Source organism: Herpailurus yagouaroundi, unplaced genomic scaffold (genome assembly GCF_014898765.1).
Source record: "Herpailurus yagouaroundi ecotype Mexico unplaced genomic scaffold, PumYag 209, whole genome shotgun sequence".
NCBI classification, from domain to species: domain Eukaryota; kingdom Metazoa; phylum Chordata; class Mammalia; order Carnivora; family Felidae; genus Herpailurus; species Herpailurus yagouaroundi.
Window position 1 is genome coordinate 5,839,725 of NW_024412440.1, and position 25,098 is coordinate 5,864,822.

The 25,098-nt window shown below is 34.1% G+C and overlaps 1 protein-coding gene across 3 annotated transcripts in view; it reads left to right on the forward strand.

Annotated features, from left to right (window-relative positions):
* Nucleotides 1-25,098, forward strand: part of BRINP3 (BMP/retinoic acid inducible neural specific 3) — a 402,427-nt gene that overhangs the window by 240,542 nt on the left and 136,787 nt on the right. For all 3 annotated transcript variants that reach the window (XM_040453613.1, XM_040453615.1, XM_040453614.1), the window contains exon 5: nucleotides 24,875-24,980. In XM_040453613.1, coding sequence (XP_040309547.1) covers nucleotides 24,875-24,980 — 106 coding nt within the window. The remainder of the gene's footprint in view (nucleotides 1-24,874; nucleotides 24,981-25,098) is intronic.

A 25,098-nucleotide genomic window follows, 5' to 3' on the forward strand; every position in this document is an offset into this window, starting at 1 on the left:
GATATTTCACTTCCTTGGATACATTCATTTCTAAGTATTTCAATGCTTTTGATGCTATTGTGAGTGGGATAGTTTTCTTTTAATTTTGTTTTCCAATGTTTCATTATTAGTGTAAAGGTATATCACTGATTTCTGTAAGTTGATTTGATCTTGTAACCTGTCTCTTCACTGAAATCATTGATTAATTCCAACAGGTTTCTGATCATTTTGGGGGGATTTTCTCTATATAAGACCTTATTGTCAGCAAATAGCAAAAATTTTATTTCTGCCTTCCTGATTTGGATACCTTTTATTTCTTTCACTTGCTTAATTGCCCTAGGTAGCACTTTCAATACTATATTGAGTAGGACTGACAAGAGTGGGCAACCCTTATCTTCTACCTGATCTCAGAGCAAATCTGTTCAATTTTTCTCCATTGAGTATGTTAGCAATGGGTTTATTGTACATGGCTTTTGTTATGTTGAGTCATCTCCCTTTTATATATAAGCTAGTAAAGGTTTTTATCATGAAAGGATAATGCATTTTGTCAGATGCTTTTTGGTGTATGTCTATTGATATGATGATCTGATATTATTTTATTGATGTGGTGAATTACATTTATTGATTAGTGTATGTTAAACTATCTTTGCATGCCAGAGATAAATCCCACCTGGTCATGGGGTATGATTCTTTTAATGTGTTCTTGAAGTTGGTTTGCTAATATTTTGTTGAGAATGTTTGCATCTATATTTATGAGGTGTGTTAGTCTATAGGTTTGTTGCTGTTGTTGTTGTTGTTTTTCTTGTGATATTCTTGTCTGGCTTGTGTATCGCGGTAATGCTGGCTTCGTAGATTGAGTTTGGGAGTGGACCCTCTTTGTCGATATTTTGGATGAGTTTGAGGAGAATTGATATTAATTCCTTAAGATGTTTGGTATAATTCACCAGTGAAGTTCTCTGTTCCTGAAATTTTCTTTGTTAGGAAATTTTGACTACTGATGCTATCTCTTGTTATTCATCTGTTCAAATTTTCTTATTTTTTTCTGACTCAGTCTTGGTAGGTTGTGTATTTCTGGAAATGTATCCAATTCTTCTAGGTATATAATTTGTTGTCATATAATTGTTCATCATAATCTCTTGTAATTATCTGACATCTCTGTAGAATTACTTGTAATGTTTTCTTCATTTCTTTTTTTTTAAATTTTTTAACATTTATTTATTTTTGAGAGACACAGAGAGATAGATCATGAGTGGAGAGAGGCGGAGAGAGGGAGACACAGAATCTGAAGCAGGCTCCAGGATCTGAGCTGTCAGCACAGGGCCCGATGAGGGGCCCTGAACTCACAACTGTGAGATCATGACCTGGGCCAAAGTTGGACGATTAACTGACTAAGCCACCCAGGTGCCCCTGTTTTCTTCACTTCTAATTTTATATATTTGAATCTTCTCTCTTTCTTCTTAATCTAGCTAGAAGGTTGTCAATTTTGTTTATATTTTCAAAGAACCCTTTTAGTTTTGTTGATATTTTCTGTTGTTTGATCTCTATTTTGTTTATTTCTGCCCTGATTTTTGTTAGTTTATTCCTCTATTTTTGGGTTTAATTTTTTTTCTAGTTCTTTAAGGTGTTTATTTGAAATCTTTCTAATTTATTAATATATGCATTTGTTTCTGTAAACTTTCAGAATTATTTTTTCATTATCCCACTAAATTTGATATGTTTTATTTTCGTTTTCATTTATTTCAAGATATTTTCTTATTTACTTGTTCTTTTTTTGGCCCATTAGTTGTTTAGAAATGTGTTGTTTACTTTCCACATATTTGAAGAACTACTTACTTTCCTCTTGTTGTTTTCTAATTTTATGCCATTACTGGCAGAGAAGGTAGTTGGTATGATTTTAATCTTCTTACATTTGCTAAGATTTGTTTTACGGTCTACCATATGACCTATCCTGCAGAATATTTCATGTGCACTTGAGAAGAATGTATATTTTGCTGCTAGTGGATTGAATGTTGTATATATGCCTGTGAGGTCCATTTACGGCTCAATTCCAATGTTGATATGATAATTTTCTTTGCGGATGATCTATCCATTACTGATAATGGGATACTGAAGATCCTATTATTATTGTTGTTGTCTTTCTCTTTTAGGATCTATTAATATTTGCTTGATATATTTTGGTGCTAGAATTTTGGGATTGCATATAGTTATAATTGTTATATCTTCATGATGTATTGACCTCTTTTCATTATATAATCACCTTTGTTTCTTGCAACTATTTTTGGCTTGAAGTCTACTTTGTCTGATAAAAGTATGACTATACCTGCTTTCTTTGCTTGAAGTATCTTCTTCCACCCCTTCACTTTGAGCCTATGTTATTCTTTAGAGCTGAGATGAGTCTTCTGAAAGCAGCATATAATTGTCTCTTATTACTCTTCGCTTTTTAATTGATGTGTTCAATCTATTTATATTTAAGGTGATTGTTGACATATGGAAACTTATTGCTACCATTTTATCTTTTTTTTCTACTTGTTTTGTGTCTCCATTTTTCTTTTCCTAGTGTTAGTACCTCTTAAAGTTGGTGGATTTCTCTCTTGATTTGTTCATTCTCTCCGCTTTTTAAAAATGCTTTATGTATTTGCTCCAAACCTCATGTGGTTTCCATGAGGTTTGTATAAAACATTTCATAGATAAAATAGTCTTCTTTCAGTTGATGATAGAAATTTGTCTTCATTTGCCCATGAAAGTCTCATCATTTTCCTCCTCTTCTCTATTTTTGTTGTCATTAGTTATCTTTTTTTATGCTTAATCTGTTACAAAAATGTGATAATTACAGTTATTTTATTTTATTTTTTTAATTTTTTTAATGTTTATTTATTTTTGACAGAAAGAGAGAGACAGAGCATGAGGGGGGGAGGGGCAGAGAGAGAGAGAAAGACATAGAATCCGAAGCAGGCTCCAGGCCCTGAGCTGTCAGTACAGAGCCCGATGTGGGGCGTGACCTGAGCTGAAGTCCGACGCTCAACCGACTGAGCCACCCAGGTGTCCCAGTTACAGTTATTTTAACACATTTTTTCTTTTAACCTATATGCAGTAAATAAGTGTTTAACACCTTATTCTAAAAGAGTTATAATTTTCTGATTCTGCTTATCCTCTTACTCAAGGTTTTGTGTGTTTTTGTCTCTTCATTTCAGATAGAAGAGCTCCTTTCAACATTTCTTACAAGGCTGGCCTAGTGGTGGTGAACTCCCTCAGCTTTTGTTTGTCTGGGGTAATTTTTATCCCTCCTTGAGTATGAAGGGTGACTTTGCTGGATAGAGAATTCTTTGTCGACAGTTTTTAATCTTTCATTACACTGAATATGTCATGTTACTTTCTCTTTGGCCAGCAGAGTTTCTGATGATGGGGATTTCTTTTTTAGGTACTTTATTTTTTGCCTGATTGCCTTTAAGATTCTTTCTTTATCATTGAGATTTGACAGCTTCATGTCTTGGAGAGGGTGTCTTTACATTAAAGTAGTAAGGTGATGGATTAACTTGTATGTCTAGTTCTTTCCCAAGATTTGTGAATTATCAACTATTATTTCTTTAAATAACTTCTCTGCCTCTTGTTCTCTTCTTTTCCTTCTTATATACAGATTATGTTTATTTGGCTCTTCTAATGGAGTCTGATAGCTCTCATAGGGTTTCTTCATTTGTGTAAAAATCTTAGTTCTCTTCTTCCACCTGAATCATTTCTAGGTTTCCATATTCCATATTGCTTATTCTCTCTTTCTTCTGATCTACTCTGTTAACAGTTCTTTCTAATGCACTCTTCATCTCATTTGTTTATTCAAAAGATATGTTAATGGGTGGGTGGGTCATTATGGAATGAAAGTTTTGTTTTCATTTTTTTGGAATAAAGTTTTATGGTTAAATATATTTTTCATGTTTTAACAGAGAAAGAATTTTTTTTCATTTTTTTAACATTTATTTATTATTGAGAGAGTGTGAACAGGGGATGGGCAGAGAAGGAGGGAGACGCAGAATTGGAAGCAAACTCCAGGCTCTGAGCTGTCAGCAACGAGCCCGACGCAAGGTTCAAACTCACAAACCGCAAGATCATGACAGCTGACGTCGGACACTTAACCAACTGAGCCACCCAGGTGCCCCAATAGAGAAAGAAATCGTATTTATGAGTATTGACAAATGGAAGCTAAACACTAATGGAAGACAGAGGTGAAACAGGATATTCCATACCAGACAAGGAAAAAATAAATATATAATAAAAACTTGACTAAGTCAATAAAAATGAGACAAAAAGGAAAAAAAATGCAAAAGAAAAAAGAAACAATACTAACATAAAAAAAGAAAAATTTGAATCAAGACTATTAGTGTAGGGGTGCTGGGGTGGCTCAGTCGGTTGAGCATTGGACTCTTGATCTCAACTCACATCATAATCTCACAGTTCCTGGGATTGAGCCTCATGTCAGGTTCTGTGCTGACAACATAGAGCCTGCTTGGGACTGTCTCACTCCCTCTGTTTCTGTCCCTCCTGTACTCATGTACACATTCTAGCTCTCTCTCTCTCTCTCTCTCTCAAAATAAAATAAATATTAAAAAAAAGAATATCTGTGTAAGGCAAATGTGAATGGATTTTATTTTCCCATTTAAACCAAAAAAAAAAAAAAAAGTAAATAAAACAATAGAGTGACTATTAGAAAGAACAAATTAATACAAGGTGATAAAGAATGTCAAAGCTTTCTTCTAATATAGCAAAAGGGAATTCAGATCTCCCACTGACAATTGAAAATAACTGAAAGTGGTGGGTGAAATTGACAACAACACATTCTTCTATGAAATTGACAAGAAAGAAATTCTTAAGCATGTTGAAAAAGAAACCATGGAGCAGGAGACACTGAGATAAGCTTCTGCCTTGATAGTATTTGCTGAATTGAATGGATCTGAGCTCTTTGTGGATTAGTCTCATGGGGTGCAAGTTACAAATGATAAAGTTCAACTACTATCCAAGATAGGGAGTCTAGTAGGGATATCCCCATAAACCTAAGACCCCAAAAGTCCACACTTAACAGCAAACGTTTATTGGAAAACTAAATAATGATTTATCAAGAAAAACCCACAGGATCATATCAATGCATGCTGAAAAGACACAATAAATTTCAGCAGTCAATGTTAGTCAAACCTAAAGGCAACAAAAGAAAAAATCAATTAGATTTAATTAAAATCAGTTGATTAATAATAACATCAAGGGTATTTTGAAACTAGTGGTTCTCAACACCTCTAGCAGCATATTAAAATTCTCTAGTAATTTAAATAAAAACTTAAAAAAATTAAAAAGAATAAAAATCTCCAGATAGCTTTCTAAAAGTAGCAGTGCCTAAGCTCCAACAAGAGACTGAGGGTGTCAAAATTTCTAATTAGTGATTTTTTTTAAAGCATCTCTGGTGATTTGAATGTGCAAAAGAGGTTAAAAAATCAATGTTATAAATAAAGAAATTATAGTACCTTTCAATGTAAAGGTATTAACATATATATTAATTATCTCAAAAAATTATACATACAATTACATTTTAATTAATGATTTGTAAAGGGGAACAGTGGGAGGACAAAAAACATAGACTAGTAAGAAATAAAGACAGCAAAAAGGGGAAAGGGCAATTCACTCCCTCCTCCTTCTGCTTCACCATTTTTTTAAACATTTATTTATTTTTGAGAGACAGAGACAGAGCACAAGTCGTGGTGGTCAGGGGCGGTGGGGGGCAGGGGGGCGGGGGTGTGGGTTGTGCAGAGAGAGAAGGAGACACAGAATCCAAAGCAGGCTCCAGGCTTTGAGCTGTCAGCACAGAGCTCAAATTCAGGAGCCATGAGATCATGACTTGAGCCAAAGTCAGATGCTTAATTGACGGAGCCACCCAGGTTCCTGAAAGGGATTTAGACATTCCTTAAAAGACATTTCTTAAAATTATCTCCTTCTGTATGTGAGAAAGTTAAGACCAATTGATTTTGAATGATCTCTTCTAGGAAAGGGAAGGACTAGATGTAGGACTAGAACTCAGGTTTTTTTAAGTTCTAAAGTTCAAGAAATATTGATAGGGGAAAACATGATTTGATACGACATTTTTGTGTATGATATTCAAGACTAGAAACTAATCACTTTAGTTCTACATGAATAAAGAGGTGTAAACTTTAGAAAAACTTGAATATTTTTATGTTGGCTTTCAGTTTTAAAATTATGTCATGAGACATGACTCAGATATTTCCGTATAACCCATACTTTTGTTTGTTTACTTTAAATTCAATTTATTTAATTTTTAAAATAAATTATCTGAATTGGATGTAAATTTCAATAGGATGCTCAATTATTTCTATCTATCTATCTCTATCTGTCATCTATCATCTATCTATATCTGTATAAACTATTATTTTTAGAAAATGTTTTATATTAAGTACTCATATGTTATCAAATGCAGGTTTTATGTGAAACTCTTCATTCCAGATCTATCAATATGGATCAAATACATTATTTTTGATAGTTAGGATCTTTGCCACACTGTTAATGAAAACTACTAATTTGAGAATTAAATTTTGAAATCTTCTGTTCCCTTTTCTAAACAAAAACCTATATTTGTATAGGGATTACCTATTTTTACTGAAGCAAAATTGACATACAATATGCTATTAGTTTCAGACATAAATCATAGTGATTCAATATTTTTATACATTGCAAAAGGATCCACATGATAAGTCTAGTTACCATTTGTCACCGTAAAACGTTATTACAATTTTATTGACTACATTTCCTATGCCATGCATTACATTCTCATTACTTATTTCTTTTATAACTGGAAATTTGTTCCTCTTAATCTTCTTCACCTATTTCACCCACCCTCTAATGCCTCCCACCTATGATAACCAACAGTTTGTTTACTGTATCTATCAGTCTGTTTCTGTTTTCGTTTTGTTTTATGATTTTAGATTCCACATAAAAGTGAAATGATATAGTATTTTTCTTTCTGTGTATGATTTATTTCACTTAGCGTAATGCCCACTAAGTTTATCCACACAGTCACAAATGACAAGATTGCATTCTTTTTTATGGCTGAGTAATATCCCATTGTATATATCTGTCTGAATATATCTGAATCTATTTTATCCATTCCATTCATCTTGGATGGTATTTATGGTGCTTCCATAACTGAGTTAGTATAAACAGTGGTATAGTGAATTACAGGAGTATATATATCATTTCAAATTGTTGTTTTCATTTTCTTCAGATAAATACCCAGAAGCGAAATTTCTGAATTTTATGGCACTTTTTTTTTTTTTTGAGGAACTTCAGTACTCTTCTCCATAGTGGTTGCATCAATTTATGCTCCCACACAGAGTGTATGAAGGTTCCCATTGCTCCATATCCTCACCAACATGTTATTTTTGATAATAGCCATTCTGACAGATTTGAAATGATATCTTATTGGGTTTTTGATTTGAATTCCCACGATTACTAGCGATGTTGAGCATCTTTTAATCTGCCTGTTTGTATGTTTTCTTTGTAAAAATGTCTATTTAATTTATATGCCCATTTTTAAATTGTTATTTACATTAAGTTGTGTAAGTTCTTTATATTTTTTTATATCAACCCCTTATTGGATGTATGACTTACCAATATCTTCTATTTAGTAAGTTGCTTTTGTTTTTGTTTTGTTTTTTTGTTGGTTTCCTTCACTGTGTGACAGGTTTTGAGTTTAACATAATCCCATTTGTTTTTTTAGCTTTTGTTACCCTTGTCTGGGTTTGAAAAAATTGCTAAGACCAATGTCAAAGAGCTTACTGTTGATGTTTTGTCCTGAGATTTTTATCAGGTCTTACATTAAAGGTCTTTCATATCTTTTGGATTTATTTTCATATATGGAGTAAAGTAGTGGTCCATTTTGATTCTTTTTCATTCAGTTTTCTCAACACAAAGAGAAAATCAGATTACCTTGACATACATGAAAACGGAAATTCAATTTTTCAAAGCCTATGGGAAACAACAAAAGAATTTCTAAGATAGAAGTTCATAGTGATAGTGATACAGGCCTACTTCAAAAGGAGAAGTTACAAAGGATAATAACAGATTAATATGAACAATTATATGCCCACATATTGGATAACCTAGAAAACATGGATAAAATCCTGGGAAGACACAACGTTCCAAGAGTTAACACAAATATAAAAAATCTGAATTGAGTGATTACAAGTATTGAAAGTAATTCAGTAATTTAAAACTCCCCCAAAACTAACATCTAGGACCAAAAGATTCACAGGTGAATTTTACGAAACATTTAAAGAAGAGTTAGTTCTGGTTCTCCTCAAATTACTCCCCAAATTGAAGAGTAATGAATATTTCCAAACTCATGTTTTTGAAGCTAGTATTACTCTGATACTAAAACTAGACAATGACAGCACAATAAAAGAAAATTACAGGGCATTATCCCTGGCAAACATAGATGCAAGAATCCTCAACAAAATATTAGCAAATTCAATTGAACAATATATTGAAAGGATCATATACCAAATTGAGTGGGAGCTATTCCAGAGAGGTAAGGATGGCTCAGCATCTGCAAATCAATCAACATGATCCCACATTAACAAAACAGAGGACACAAATCATATGATCTTCTTGGAAGCACCTGGGTGGCTCAGTGGGTTAAGCTTTCGACTTCAGCTCAGGTCATGATGCCACAGTTCCAGGGTTCAAACCCTTCCTTGGGCTCTGCACTGTCTCCTCTTTCTTTCCCCTCCCCCTCTCTTGTGTTCTGTCTCTCAAAAATAATTAAATATTAAAATCATATGATCTTCTCAATAATGCAGGGAAAGGATTTGACAAAATTTAATAACTATTTATGATAAAAAGTCTCAACCAAGTGGGATTACATTTGTACCTCAACATAATAAAAGCTATATATGGCAAATGTATAGCTAACATCATACTTAATATGAGAAATTGGAAGTTTCTCCTCTAAGACCAGGCATAGGACAAGGGTGCCCACTCTCACCACTTTTATTCAGCATAGTAGTGGGAGCCCTAGACATATCAATTAGGCAAGAAAAAGGAATAAAATGCATATAAATTGGAAAGGAGGAAATAAAACTATTATTATTTGTGGATGACATAATACTGTATATAGAAAATGCTAGACTTCACCAAAAAACTGCTAGAACTAATAATGAATTCAGTAGAGTTGCAGAGTACAAAATTAACATAGAGAAATTTGTAGCCTTTTTATATGCTAATAATGAGCTATGAGAAAGAGAAATAAAATAATCCCAATTACAACTGCATCAAAAAAAAAAAAACCTAGCAATAAATTTAATCAAGAAAGTAAAAGTCCTGTACTCTGAAAACTGTAAGATACTGACAAAAAATAAAATAAAAGAGAGAGAGAGAGAGAGAGATGACACAAAAAATGAAATAAAATATATTTTGCTCATGAATTTGAAAGAAGTAATATTGTTAAAATGTCTGTACTTCCCAAAGAAATCTACAGATTTAATGCAATCCTCATTAAAATAAAAATGGTATTTTTCACAGAACTAGAGCAAAGAATTTTAAACATGTATATAACCACAAAAGACCCTGGACAGCCAAAGCAATCTTGAGAAAGAAGAATAAACAAAGCTGGAGGCTTCAAGCTCCCTGATTTCAAAATTTCAAACTATATTACAAAGCTATAGTGATCAAAACAGAGCTTAACAGAGTTTAAGTAACATATACATGTCTGTATGTGTGTGTGTATGTGTGTGTGTATACATATATATACACACACATTAAATTATTGAATCACTTTCAATACTTGTAATAACTCAATTCAGATTTTTTATATTTGTGTTAACTTTTGGAACGTTGTGTCTTCCCAGGATTTTATCCATATTTTCTAGGTTATCCAATATGTTGGCATATAATTGTTCATATTAATCTCTTACCATCTATTATATATATATTATATATATAACATATATATATATAACAAATAATATATATATATATATATATATATATATATAATCTCTTTTTCCCTAAGTAATGCAGGTATTTTTGTTTTTATATGTGAAGATATTTACACCATAAGCAAAGGACAAAGCTGGAAATAGAAACCAGTTTCATAACTGCAATTTGGTTCCCCTTTTGGTAATCAAATTGTTTCATTTTCTATGCTTGAAAATCTAGTGTCCCGTTATAGTTAAGCATAATATGGATATTTCTGACTTGAAATATAGCCCTTTTAGAAATTTTAATGTCATTTTTCAATAGCTTAAACTGTAATATGTCAGAAAACTTAAAAGCAAGTATAGAAGAGGCCTAAGCAATCTAAAGAGATTTTGTAGGTTTTATCTTAAAGTCCATGTTTTTATTTTTATTTTATTTTTTTTAATAAGAGGGAGTCTTCCAGGTTTTCCCTTAGAAATCATTCAAAAACAAATCTACCCAGCTTACTTATCTGATTTCCTCACTGGTAACAGATTAGTAGTAGATTTTCAGGAAGACAAAAAGGGCTGGAAGTTGGATTCATAGTTGTATCAATAGATTACAGCTATAGTGAGATAAGGGGATGGGAAACCAACCAAACAGGCCAAATGACACCTCAGTAAAATACATCTGAATAACACCTCAGTCATTTTTAGCAGGTCCCACAATGCAGAGGCAAATACCTTTATACTCAATATGTTATAAAGATAATTGGTATATCAATAGAACCAAGAAAACAGGAAATTGTGATTAAGGAGCAGATTAGTTTATTTTTTACTTTTGAAAGTTTTTCATAGAAAATAATTACAATATGAACTTTTAAAAAAAGAACAGTGAATCCAAGTTGGATCATCAAGAATAAATCCCTTTGAAAGTTCTTCCCCAGCAATGTTGAATGAATGAGATATGAATGAACAGGGACTTGCTTTTGTAATCTTTCATAAGGAAAAGGGAAAAAAAAAAACATAATTCGAAATTATATACCCACTGAGGAATTATCTTTTTTTTTAATGTTTATTTATTCTGAGACAGAGCATGAGAGGGGGGTGGCAGAAAGAGGGAGACACAGAATCCGAAGCAGGTTCCAGGCTCTGAGCTGTCAGCCAGAGCCCGATGCGGGGCTTGAACTCACGGACCGCGAGATCGTGACCTGAGCCAAAGTAGGACGCTCAACCGACTGAGCCACCCAGGCGCCCCTATCTTTTTCTTTTAAGATTTTTCTTTACTAGCTAGGTGGGTTTTAGTGTTTACTGTGGCTAAGAATCACCTGGTTGTATGACTAAAAAGTATCTTCTGAGATTCAAAGTTAATAGACTTGGTGCTTTATAACCATGGGTGCATGTGGTCTTTGGACTGCATTTTGAGAAATGCTTGCTGTTAACAAAGCTCCACGAAGTCCCAGAGGCACCACGGAGATATAGAAGTCCCTTTAGTAACCTGATATCTAGCAGCACTTGGGTGGCTCAGTCGGTTGAGTGTCCGACTTAGACTCAGGTCATGATCTTATGGTTCCTGAGTTCAAGCCCCACTTCCGGCTGTGGGCTGACAGCTCAGAGCCTGGAGCCTGCTTTGAATCCTGTGTCTCCCTCTCTCTCTGACCTTCCCCCACTTGTGCTCTGTCTATCAAAAATAAATAAAATGTAAAAAAATAAAAAAAGAAACCTGATATCTGAAGGTAATAAATGGGAAGAAATAATATAACAAGGATTAGCATTTAGGAAAGAGGTAATGGAATAGGAAGACAAAAATGCAGTGCGAGTCCACATTGGATTTTTGTTATTTTATTTCTTCAAATTTTTTTAATGTTTATTTATTTCTGAGAGAGAGACAGAGTGCAAGGAGGGATGGGGCAGAAAGAAACACACACACAGAATCTGGAGCAGGCTCCAGGCTCTGAGCTGTCAGCACAGAGCCGGACGCGGGGCTCGAGCCCACGAACCTGGAGATCATGACCTGAGTGGAAGTCAGACACCCAACTGACTGAGCCACCCAGGTGCCCCAAATTTGTGTTATTTTATTTCTAAATTTATTCCAGGAAATAGATACATACATGCTTTAAAAATGACTAAGCTTTGGGTCCTTTTCACCTTTGCTATGTTTCCATTAATTTTTTTATGATAAATGATTATATTAATTATACTCTTTAGCCTGTGTTTCAACTTGAAACAATAATGCAGAGGGGTGCAGCCCTACAGAATGTGATTGCAATATTACTGAGAGATTTGTTCAATTTATTCCTCACCCCAGCTCTTAGAATTTTACTAATGTGGATGTAATTCATGTTGATTATAAGATTCTTCTTTCTCATATAATTTTGTTTGTAAGGTGACGAAAAGTAATCTTAGTGACTTTTCATGATAACCAGTTACTAAAGAAATTGGGTTTATCCGAACATTTTTTGTGTGGGCAAAGCCAATTATTTTTTGGAAAAGAAAAAAACAAAGAAAGACAGAAAGAAGGAAGGAAAGAAAAAGAAAGAAAGAAAGAAAGAAAGAAAGAAAGAAAGAAAGAAAGAAAAAGAAATGACAGCAGAACTGTTTCTGTAACGACCAGTTGAAACAAGAAATCCTCTTCTGTCTTTTTAATTATTCCTGAGTCTGTGGAGTTTTGGCATGGTGTGCTTATCAGTTGTCTCGGGCGCTTGTTTAATTGGGTGACAAATGGAAGAATATGACAGTTACAGTATGAAAGTTTAGCTAGTCTGTGCACAGGCATTAGTTGTCCTAGTATAAAAAGATAACTGAAGTCAGAGATTTTGACATGCTTAAGGAATTCAGAAATATTGAATACTGCTGAAACTTCAAAAGGCTACAATAAAAAGTTTTATATTTTTAATCATAAGCAATAAGATATGTTTTAATAAGTAGTTCAGAATAGTGATATTAAATATGGAATTTTAGAGGAGTGATACAAAAATTTTTGGTAAGGTATTTTTTTTTAATAAGATAGTGGGATCTGTGCAAAATGGTACAATACCCTATACTGGCTCCTAAATTAAAACAGAAAATAAAAAATAAAAATAATGAAAGAGCTTGATTAATTGAAAAAAATTTAATGTTTATTTCTGAGAGAGACAGAGTGTGAGCGGGAGAGGGGCAGAGAGAGAGGGAGATACAGAATCTGAAGCAGACTCCAGGCCCCAAGCTGTCAGCACAGAGCCCGACATGGGACTTGAACTCATGAACCGTGAGATCATGACCCAAGCTGAAGTTGGACGTTTAACCGACTGAGCCACCCGGGCGCCCCAAGATTAATTTTTAAGCACAAAAAAAGCCTATATCTAATAAGTTGCCTTGCTTTAGTATCCCAGTATGGCAGAGCATTTTGCGGTTGGCATTTTGCTAGTGACAGATTGTCCCAGGGTGTGCTTTGTATGCACTACTTGTCATGGTGGATTGACAGTACCCTTGAATCCGCTGCCATCTTTCTCCAATATTGTGTTAGGTTCTTTCACTCCAGTACTTGAAATTTGTACCTGCACGTTTTGTTTTAAGTTTATTTATTTTTGAGGGAGAGAGAGTGGGAGGAGGGGCAGAGAAAGGGGGAGAGAGAGAATCCCAAGCTGGCTCTACGCTGCCAGCCATGAGCCCAGTGCAGGGCTACAACCCATAAACCATGAGAACATGACCTGAGCTGAAACCAAGAGTCAGACACTTAACAGACTGAGCCATCCAGGCGCCCCTGCATCTGCACATTTTTTAGTTACTTGATAAGGAAAGCAAAATAGATAATTCAATTGATAAATTTTTATATTATATGGAGCCTCAGCTCACAATTCACTACTTGACTGAGACTCTGGGTAAGTACTAAATGGACAGAATGGGTAGATTTAGAAATATGCTGATAAATTATAGAACAGGGATAAATGAAGTGAGAGGCTGTGTTTAGTGTAACTCTTTGCTCACTCAACTTGGCAACACGTCTTGTTTGTGGACTCAGTGGCGTTTGCTCAGTCCTAGGTGACACTGTATAACATCTTGGATATGTTCAACCTAACTGCTTCTCTACTTTTTCCACCGAAGAAGAGAGAACACTTAAAGATAGAGGCATGTCTTGGAGTGGTTGGATCTAGACATACAGAAAAGATTTGGAAAAGGAATAACAAAAACCATAAGGGATAGTCTGTGCATGTTCTTTTGCAATTAGAGATGACTGTCTCCAAGGCTAAGGACCCTTTTCGAATCCAATTCTTTGTTATATTAAATTTAGCCTTTTGTGTAACTCCTAATTTTGTATTTTTGCTTAAAAGGGACAGCTGACAACATTGTTGTTGAAAATGATTGTAAAACACTCTTAGTTTTATGTGATGATTCCCATAATATTTGTATTCTGAGGGGCGCCTGGGTGGCGCAGTCGGTTAAGCGTCCGACTTCAGCCAGGTCACGATCTCGCGGTCCGGGAGTTCGAGCCCCGCGTCAGGCTCTGGGCTGATGGCTCGGAGCCTGGAGCCTGTTTCCGATTCTGTGTCTCCCTCTCTCTCTGCCCCTCCCCCGTTCATGCTCTGTCTCTCTCTGTCCCAAAAATAAATAAAAACGTTGAAAAAAAATTTTTTTAAAAATATTTGTATTCTGAACTTGGGTTTAGAAATAGATTTTTTTTTTTGCTGTTGTATTTTAGAGTTTGTGATCATTTGAAGTAAATTCAATAACTAAAAGGCAATGAGATTGCAATTCATAGAATAAACAGAAAACAAAATCATTTTTAAATATTTTACTTCTTCTGTTTGCTTTCATTGTTAACATAAATATAATGAATGCTGCCTTGGATCATTTTTATTTTTTGGGTGAAGCCACAGAAATGAACCTCCGGCTCCTGAGTTCCCTCAAATGTAGTTTCTTTGGTCTGGGGAAAGTGGCATTCAGGTCCACACCGGCCACAAGAACTGCAGTGCCTGCCTAAGGACTCTCACCAGAACGCAGGTGAGATGCCCAGGCCCCAAACCAGGTTGTAAGCTCTTTGTCGTTTGTAGCTGCCCTGTGGCAGTGAAACTTCTCTTTTTTAATTATTAATACTGAATCCATCAGAAAACTCTAAGGCAACTCTAGTGTAATAACAATATTCCTTTAGACTTCATATAATGAAGTACAAAGTTCCCATTTACATACCATGATCAGTTACAGGTACACAAATGTAGCTTTTAGGAAAATGTCAATTTTCTAAGTGTGTATATATATGTAGTTAGGAACCTAATGAAAACTTTTTTTTTTTCTATATAGTTTCTTCCAATTGCTGTGATTTTAAGCTCTGCGTTATTTATAAAATAAATCAAACAGCATCTGTAGGTGTGAGCTTATAGATTTGGCCTCTTTAAGACCAATCAAGTGCCACACAGTGAAATTCCATGGTAACCTGGGATTAAGCACAAAGGAGTCCTGATGTTATTTGGCAACCTTGCTGTGACTAAATTGTGTCCACTTTACCTTATTCCATATCAAACTGAATAGACACTTTAAGAAAATGTCTTTTTTCTAGCCTCATGTGTAATTTTATATTTTAAGTATACCAAAGGACATACATGGACTGTCTCAACAGGTTTACATGTGGGTGTTTGTGTATAATTGTGATGGAGGGTGATTTATGGGGTATGAAAAAAATAGGTCAATCATTATAGCCATGCCTGGACTCGTGGTGGCAGGTGTAAATGAAAACTGCACTAAAGCAATTGCTCTCCAAGAAGACATACTCTGTTTTGTCCCTAAATAAAGTGTACCCTTATTCTCTTCACAACGTAATAGTTTATTTCACATGCTATATTTTGATCTACACTGTGTCTCATTCCTTACATTTCACAATTCATAGTTCTGTTGTTTATTCTGCACATGCATTATGAAAATACATAACTTATTATTATTTATGATCATACATTTTATCCTGTGTACAGTATCACTGCTCCTCCTGTAGAATAAAGTCCAGATAGCTTTTTAAAATGCAATCCTATAGATGGATGATTCTAATATTTAAAAGTGTGTTTTTTATTGAAATTATGGAGAGTAAAATTAGGAGAAATAGTTTTCAGCATAAAGTTATTTGCATAGATAAATAATTCAACCATAGTGTATGCTCCTTTACATTCAATTTGTATTTGATTCGTATTTGTGCTTCCTATGTAAATATATGAGTCATCTGAGCATTGATTATATATCATGTACTATTTTAAACTTATTTTGAACAGCTAGAACAGGTTCAAGAAACATTGACGATGTCAATATATTTTAAATCATGATATTAATTGTGTATAATGCACTAAGTGTAATGTGTGTTATAATGTGAAAATACAATTAAATTTTGCATCTACTCATGTACATTGATCTACTCATGTATTTTTCACTTGAGGAAATATAGCATTTTGTATATGAATTTGTAATTTCCCCACAAAACTTAGTATAAATAACAAAGTAACTTTAAAAGTAAACGATGTTCTTGCTACTAGAATATCATTATTCCAATATGAACATTTTCATATGCTTTTTGTAATTAACAACATGTTTGAAAATTCTTTCTTAATTAAATATTAAGCCCCAGAAATATTGAAGCAGGATAAAGAACTCAGACTATATTGAATTGTAGTTTGATATTAAGTGCTCAGTAAAAGGTTAAAATAAGAATTAATGACTGGCAGAGGAAAAAAAATGGTAAAAGTACATTTAAACTTAATATTCACATTTGAAAGTAAACAGAAATGATGCATGTATGTAATTTCTAATTATTATATACAATTTATAATCAAGTGCCATATATAATATCATAAAATTATATAGTATCATAAATGAATATCATATGATAAAATTATTGTATATTTAATTATAACTTATATCTAAGACTTATATAGTTACATATATACAATTATGTATGTTTTAGTATCCTATCATGATTTAATTATAAATAATGGGTTACAACATATATATTATACCTTATGTAAATTTATATATATATATATATATTTGATATTGGTATTGTCTAAAGGTTTTTGTTATTTTGATAGGTTTAACCATATACAACTATAAAAGATCCTATGTTAGGACATAATAAAAAGTAATCAGCATTTGTATTTTACTCTTTAAAAGTCTAATGTAGCATGATATAAGAACATGTGGGAAGTTATATTTCAAGTCTTTAATAAATTAATACTTAGAGTAAAAGGTAATTCATTTGGCTTTTAAAAGCCAAGTTGTATTGTTGTATTAACCATCACATGGTAAATTTGTATTAACCATCACATTCCTGGCAATATTTGTTATTCATGAGAATGACCCAAGATACTACACCATTCTAACTGACCTATACATCAATCTAGACCAGTTAAATTTTTATTTACTGTAACTCTATTGCTAAAGAGAGAGGGAAAGGTAGAGGGAGAATGAATTAAATTGATAAAGGCAAACAAAGTTTAAAACCCTTACATATAGAACTTGAAAGCCAGTATGATGCTCAGAATGGGTCTTTGATTGATGAGTCAGGAGGTTTAAGACCCAGTTCCAGCTCTAATTTCACTTACATGATACTGAGCATGCTCCATAACCTCTCTGGGCTCCAGATACTTCATTTGTGTAATGAGATGGTGAGGCTGGATGGTTTCTAAGACTCCTGATAGCTCTAAAACTTTTTGTATGCTGTCACTGCTGCATTTTCTTCACGAGGTTCTCAGAAAAGTTGAATAAATGAATGTAAATATTCTTTTGTTATTTCGAACTAAAACTAACATATTTATCCACCAATTTATTTCACAATCATTGAATTCCTACCATGTGTGAAGTACTGTGTGTAATTACGAATAGGGAGTTTACAGTTCAATAAGTGAAGAAAATAATGTGAACAGATGAGTTTAATTTTATAATTGCCAGGGGCACCTGGGTGGCTCAGTTGGTTGAGCGTCCGACTTCGGCTCAGGTCATGATCTCATGGCTCTGGGGTTCAAGCTTGGCATCAGGCTCCTTGCTGACAGCTCAGAGCCTGGTGTAAACCTGCTTAGAATTCTGTGTCTTCCTTTATCTCTGCCCCTCCCCCACTCATCCTTTGTCTCTCTCTGTCTCAAATATAAACATTAAAAAATTATAATTGCCATAATAAAACATAAAGAAAACTTTGTGATAAAATAAAGGATTAAGCTATTAAAATATCTTGAGAAGGTTAATCTCCCAATTCTTAGTATATTTATTCCCTAAAATAATTTTCTACTCTTGGGAAATAGTGTTTCTCATGGCTACTCACTGATGAGTTTATTAGGAAAAGGCTAATTGCTTTTCATAAGAAATAATTGTGCTTTTTGAATTATGAGTACTTAACAAAATAAAAAAGAAATAAGGATGATACTCCTAAGGATGGTTACGGTACTCCTAGTGGAAGACTGATTTATCATGTGTTTATCCTTTAGATCATAGAATAGTCATCACCATGGCCTTGAACAAAAACAAAATAAATATAACATTTCAATATTAAAAGTGGATTGGATTGGATTGGATTTTTAAAAACTCCTTATAAAAGAGCTACATTGTACTTATCAGTATTCTATTGTTTCCTATGCACAATCAATGATGATATAAAATTATCCAAAAAACTACTTCAATGTACTCTAATATAATTTCAAAGCAAATGAAATCTAAGAAAAAATAGGAGGAAAAAGCTGTAAAGTTTGAAGTTCATGAAAATTTGGTCGATGAAGAAAAGATGGTCTTGAACAGCCGTTTCTTCTAGTTTCAATGATTTTCATGTCTGGTAAACGGAAGATGGTAAATAAATGAGAACAGAGGAGAAAAGCAGTTGTTACTTTATTGTTTGAAGTTCCAACATAAACATTTGTTATTTTTGTCATTAAAAATGACGCATTGGAACAAAAAGGATACTGCCATTCCATATTTTTTCTTATCATATGGTCAATAAATAGTTCACAAGTGACAAGCCATTGTAATGGAGAATAAACAGATTCTTATTTGTTTTATACTTTAAGAGGTATAAAAAAAAAGTCCCCCTATTGATTTCAGATAAAGTTTCCAGGAACATTACAAGCTTTTTTTTTTAAAAAATGTGCATTTATAGATCTGCGATAAAGAGATATATTATTCATATGATCATGCATTTTATTGAATTGTCGATAAACAATAATCAGTTTAGGCAAAATGACAAACTAATGCTTTGCTTCATTCTGTAAAAAGCCTAGAGCAATATCACATTCACAGAGCTATGTATATAATGGATGTGTGTGTATAATTTTATGAGGTATATATTCATTTTCTTTTGCTTTTTTCCCTCAACATGGATGAAGATATTCTCATATAATCATACTTGTTTTGAGAGACTCCTTGATTGCCTTCAATACTACAGATCAGAAAACTTTTTCTACTTTTCTTGTAGCTACTGTTGTTCTTTTCATTTTATGTAATTGAACTATTTTTTCCTATACCAATATTTCTAGCTTAGTCTGTGGATTATTCTTACTATATTGTGCTCTAATTGTGTATGGATGTGATTTTGTACAAAATTTCTACCTAATCTCTTTCAAGGGTGAGTTTGATTTAGGATGGTTTAAAATTCAGCCCCCTGCTCTCTAACTACAAAGAAAGGTGTTAGTTAACATTCAGCACTGACATCAGAAAAAGTATTGTGATCTTAATAACCTTGATTGAGAGGTACAGTATGGATAATTTCAATAAGTTTTCATGAATTGAGATCATCTTGTGCCTTTGCTTTTTAATAGTAAACATTTACACATACTTTACATTTACCTTGAATTAATTACTGTGGCCCAGGCACATGGTAAGCACTGTTTATGGGTCACTTCATTTTTATTTCCCAAGCACACTGTGCTCTAGGAAAATTTTAGTCATTCCACCCAATAGAAACTTGAAGCTTAGATAGCTTAAGTTGGTGGAGCTACAGTAGTGACCTGGGCATGTTCATTTAAGTCTGTTTTCTTCAAAATATATAACATTATTATGATTTTGACTGCAAATATTTTAAATATGTAATGCCTGACTTTGAAGATGATGGACTCTTAATAGTGCAATTTCGTTTAGGAATGTGGCATGTTTTTTTGTGTGTTTACTCTTTTGTCCCATTTTCTTCACTGTTTTAATATTTTAAAAAATTTGCTTCAGATAGTTTTTCTTCAACTAGTTCTCATTGAATTGATTTTATTACTCCACGGCATCGCTGTGGCATTATATCATCTTTAGACTATGTAAAACTGTAGAGAAATTTGATAGAAAATCATAAAGATGGTTTATTTCCGAGTGAAATATTTGTACCATTTTATTTTAATCTAAATTAACGTGACTTTATACTATTGGTTAATATAATTACTTCCAAGGAATTTCTTTGAGTTAAGAAGGTTCTATATTCTTCTTTTAGACTGTAAAATTCTCCCAACTGTGAAAATAGTAAGCAGTAGTTTATTGCAACAACATAGGAACAATATAGGAAAAATTGAAAGGATCTTTTGTATCCGCTCTGATCTTTAACGATATATTTAAAACACAATCTGCATAGAGGCACCTGGGCGGCTCACTTTGTTGAGTCTCTGACTTCAGCTCCGGTCATGATCCAGTGGTTTGTGAGTTCAAGCCCCATATCAGGCTCCCTGCTGTCAGCACAGATCTTGCTTCGGATCCTTTGTCTCCTTCTCTCTGACCCTCTCCCACTTGTTCTCTCTAAAAAATAAGCATTTAAAAAATTGTTTTAAATAAAACACAATTCACATAAGTCAATGATAGAAATAAACACCACATTTGTTATATTTTGAAGACATATTTGTCCTAAATACGTTCAGAAGGTTCGATTTTTCTTTCTACTCCTGGTAAAGTCGCCTCTTCTGTGTTTGCTACTCCGCACTGGTCCTTCAACTTCCACAAACACATACAGTTTTCTTCATAGTGCTCAGATACAATCACAAACCACTGTGACACCTCAGAGAGGGCATCATTTTTGGATACTAAGGACTACATTCCCTTGCTTTCAACATCCTCCTTCCAATAGATGAATAAAATAAATTTAAAAAAATATTTTCTCGTTCGATATCACAGTTCTCAAAACACTGAAAGCTATCAGTACTGCATGGTTGTCAGTCGGTATTCATTTTTTTTTTTAGTCTTACTCATTGTTATGTTTATCTATTTAATCACTCTTCCATTTTTAGATTATATATGAAGACCTCTATACCAGAAGTTCATCTATCAGCTGATGAATAGAAGTTCAGGCTATTTGTGGTACCACCACATAATTCATTTTTGGAAGAGTTAATATATCTATAGAAATGCTTATAGAATAAATTGGCTTTTATTAGTTTCATTTCATTTCATTTCATTGATAGTATTAAAGAAACAAGGATGGATGCATTTATTAATGTTGACACTAATAAGACATGTAAGAGCCTTGAATATGAAACCATTGAAAATAAGAGGTTTGCATTTTGACTGTGCTAGAGTTTGTGGACTTTTATATTAAATCAGAAAAGTATTAGCGAATTCACTTTTGAGTGATAATAAACAAAATAAAATTATAAATTGGGGCTCCTGGGTGGCTCAGTCAGTGAAGCTTCCGACCCTTGGTTTTAGGTCAGTTCATGATCTCTTGGTTCATAGGTTTGTGTGTGCACTGACAGGACAGAATCTGCTTGTGCTCCTTTTCCTCTTTCAAAAACAAATAATAATTAAAAAATAATAAAATTATAAATAGGATCTGCTAGATTTTTATTATTGTATATTGTGAAAGGCAAGAGACTAAATCAATCTGTAGATATAGAAAGGTATTCAAACTTCTAAATTTATAAACCCATTATTTAAATTTCCTGAATTTATTCTCAAAAACACAGTGACTTCACATAACTGAAGGTCTGTAAATGAGATGGAACACTACCATTTATCTTCTTTCAAAAGTTAAGTGTCAGAAGATTGCTTTCTAAATTCCAAGATCTCGTATCTCAATAAACGTGTGCTTGAAGCCAATTTTATTTCTTTTTTCTTTTTATTTATTTATTTTTTTAAGTTTATTTATTTTGGGAGAGACAGAGACAGTGTGAGTAGGGGAGGGGCAGACAGAGAGGGAGAGAGGGAGAATCCCAAGCAGGCTCCGCACTGTCAGCACACAGCCTGATGCAGGGCTCAAACCCACAAAACCGTGAGATCATGACCTAAGGCAAAACCGAGAGTGGGACGCTTAGCCAACTGAGCGACCTCGGTGCCCCAGCCAATTTTACTTCTTAAAAATTCCTTACGATGACAAATGCTGGAATTTGTTTCTACTATTTTTGTGTCTGTGTGTTGGTGGACAGTAGTTAAACTACATGATAGGACAACATGAAGATTTAAGTTATATGAAACCTTAAGTATTTCCTTTGATGGCTTTAATCCTTCTTTTACCCTTTTGTTAATCACCTATAGTTAAATGTCATGTGTATATACACACTCATACTCATACATGTATGCTATACATATCAACATTAGATATGATTTCCCTGAAAAAAATAAGGGATGGTCAGTATCACCATTGGAATAGAGTGGTGGGGAGTAGACAAAGTTGGTGTCATGTTAGGGAAAAAGTATTGCTTTGCGCATGATAAACTGCATTCTCAACTATTGCTTTGTACTCATAGTCAATATACATTGTTTTAAAGGACTTGTTACAAAATATCATAGAGCTGTAATGGTACAAATTATACCTTCACTCAGTGCATCTGAGCTGACATGTCTATCCCTTTGTCTTTGATTATTACCTGTAAGTGTTTGACTCCCAAGTTAGTAATCCCATCTTTGACATAACTTCTAAGAAATAGAGCTGCACTGTTACTCCTACTGGATGTTTCTGGTTGAAAATGTTATTCCATTCAGAAGTCAGAATGCTCAAAACCAAATTCTCTTACATGTTCTCCACAGTGGACCCTATCTGCAACATATCATAATGCTATCACTTATGCTCGAAACCTCAGTTTCCTTTTCCTCCCTCCACTGTGTATATTTTCAGTGTTTCCTAATCTTGCCAGGTCCAATTGTTTTATATAATCTGTCTTCTTCAGACAAATGTTATTGCCACTGCTTTATTCAGGCTTTATCATCTCAATAATGACCTTACTGTCTTCCTTGTTATGATTTTCCCCCTCAAACTGTCCCCTTCTTTTTCACTTCATCATGGGCTTATATAAGAACCTAGTATGTGATGTGGATACTATAGTGAACAAAATAGGCAGTATTTCCTGCACTTGTGGAACTTGCATTCCGATGAGAGGTGTCAGCGGTAATCATGATAAACGATTAAATTATACTGCATGTTAGAAGCTGAAAACTACTTTGGAAAAAGTAGAACAAGGTAAGGAGGAAAGGAAATAATGTTCAAAGAGGGAAGTGTGGGAAGGTGAATTCATTGAAAATAGGCTAGTCCAAGTAGTCCTAAGAGAGTGACATTTGAACAAAAACTTGAAAGAAGTGAAACAGTGAGCTTATAAATATTTTGAGGAAGAGCATTCCAGATGCAGGAACAGCAGGTCAGAAATCCCAAGGTCAGAAAATAACTAGCATGTTTGCAAAGGGTAAGTGTAGTTGGAGTGGAGTAAACAAGGAAAAGAGGAGAGGGGATGAGTTTAGAGAGGTAACAGGGATAACTGAATAGAATGACATTTGTTTAGTTCTAGGAAGGGTTCTGGGTTTTACCCTCAGTAAGATGGAAAGCCATCATGGAGTTGTGAATGGTGAAATGAGATGATGTGAATTAATTTTGGAAACTGTTCTGGTTGTTGTGTGGAGAGTATCTTTTTTTAAAATACAAAGATCAGGGGCGCCTGGGTGGCGCAGTCGGTTAAGCATCCGACTTCAGCCAGGTCACGATCTCGCGGTCCGTGAGTTCGAGCCCCGCGTCGGACTCTGGGCTGATGGCTCAGAGCCTGGAGCCTGTTTCCGATTCTGTGTCTCCCTCTCTCTCTGCCCCTCCCCCGCTCATGCTCTGTCTCTCTCTGTCCCAAAAATAAATAAACGTTAAAATACAAAGATCAAAAAAAATACAAAGATCATCACAATATTTCCCTGCTTCAAACTATGTTTTTTTTTAATTATCCTGAGGATAAATTTAATTTCTCTTTATTTCCTAAACTCCTCCTCATCTCCTAATACGCTACATCCCAAGAGACCCATGGAAAAATTAGTCTGCAACATGTGATTCCATAATTAAGTGCTATGGCTGAGCACTGCAAACCCCAACTTTATAGAAATGGGAAAAATACAAGTGAAAGTCAGTAAGGAATATTTTGTGTGGGTGTTTGAAAATGTGCTTAATCTTGAGGAGAGATAAAATAAGTTAGTCAAAGGGGAGAAAAGAAAGACGGGGGTGGAGGGTGTATAAGCAAAGACATAGAATTAAGAATGTCCAGCTGGAAAGCAAGTTAATGTGTGTTGGGGATAAATGGGACAGATGGAAATCAAGCAAAAGAGTTTGGACTTTGAAGGCACCATAAAAGATGGGAAAATTATAGATTTTTAAGTAGAATAAAATAATAAAATCAGTTTTTAGACAGTAGCCTGACAGATGGGTCTGATTTATTGAGGAAAAATGAACAAACAAAAAACAATTCTCATACGAGTCAGAACTTGCTCTCTATCTAAAGGGGCATGGCCTTGTCATATCTTGGTTAAAATCAATGACCTTAGGTGAGTGATGCTTTTGACCAAAAAGGGCTTTCTATTATTTTCCCAGAAGATTTATGCCTAGCCAAAGGAAAGAGAATGGAATTGAAGACAAAGGGAGTTATTTGTCTTCTCTGTGCTTAGGTGTGTGTATTGTTGGTATGTATCAGATCCTATGCCTTTCAGTGATGTTTACTGTCAAACATATAATATCAGTGTGTGACAGCTACATTGAGCTAAAAGAACATGGTGAAGTCTGATTTATATAATAAAGTTGATGTTTTGTTTGTCAGGTAACAGAAACACGGACTGGTCCTCTTGGCTGCAGTAACTATGACAACTTAGATTCTGTCAGTTCTGTTCTGGTTCAGAGTCCTGAGAATAAGATTCAGTTGCAAGGTATGTAGCTAAAACTTCATTAATTCTCTACAAGTCTGGATAACAATTACCCAGTTGTGATTTCTTTCTCCTTCCCTTCCCCCAGCCCCTCCTCTTCCTCCTCTTCCTCCTCCTCCTC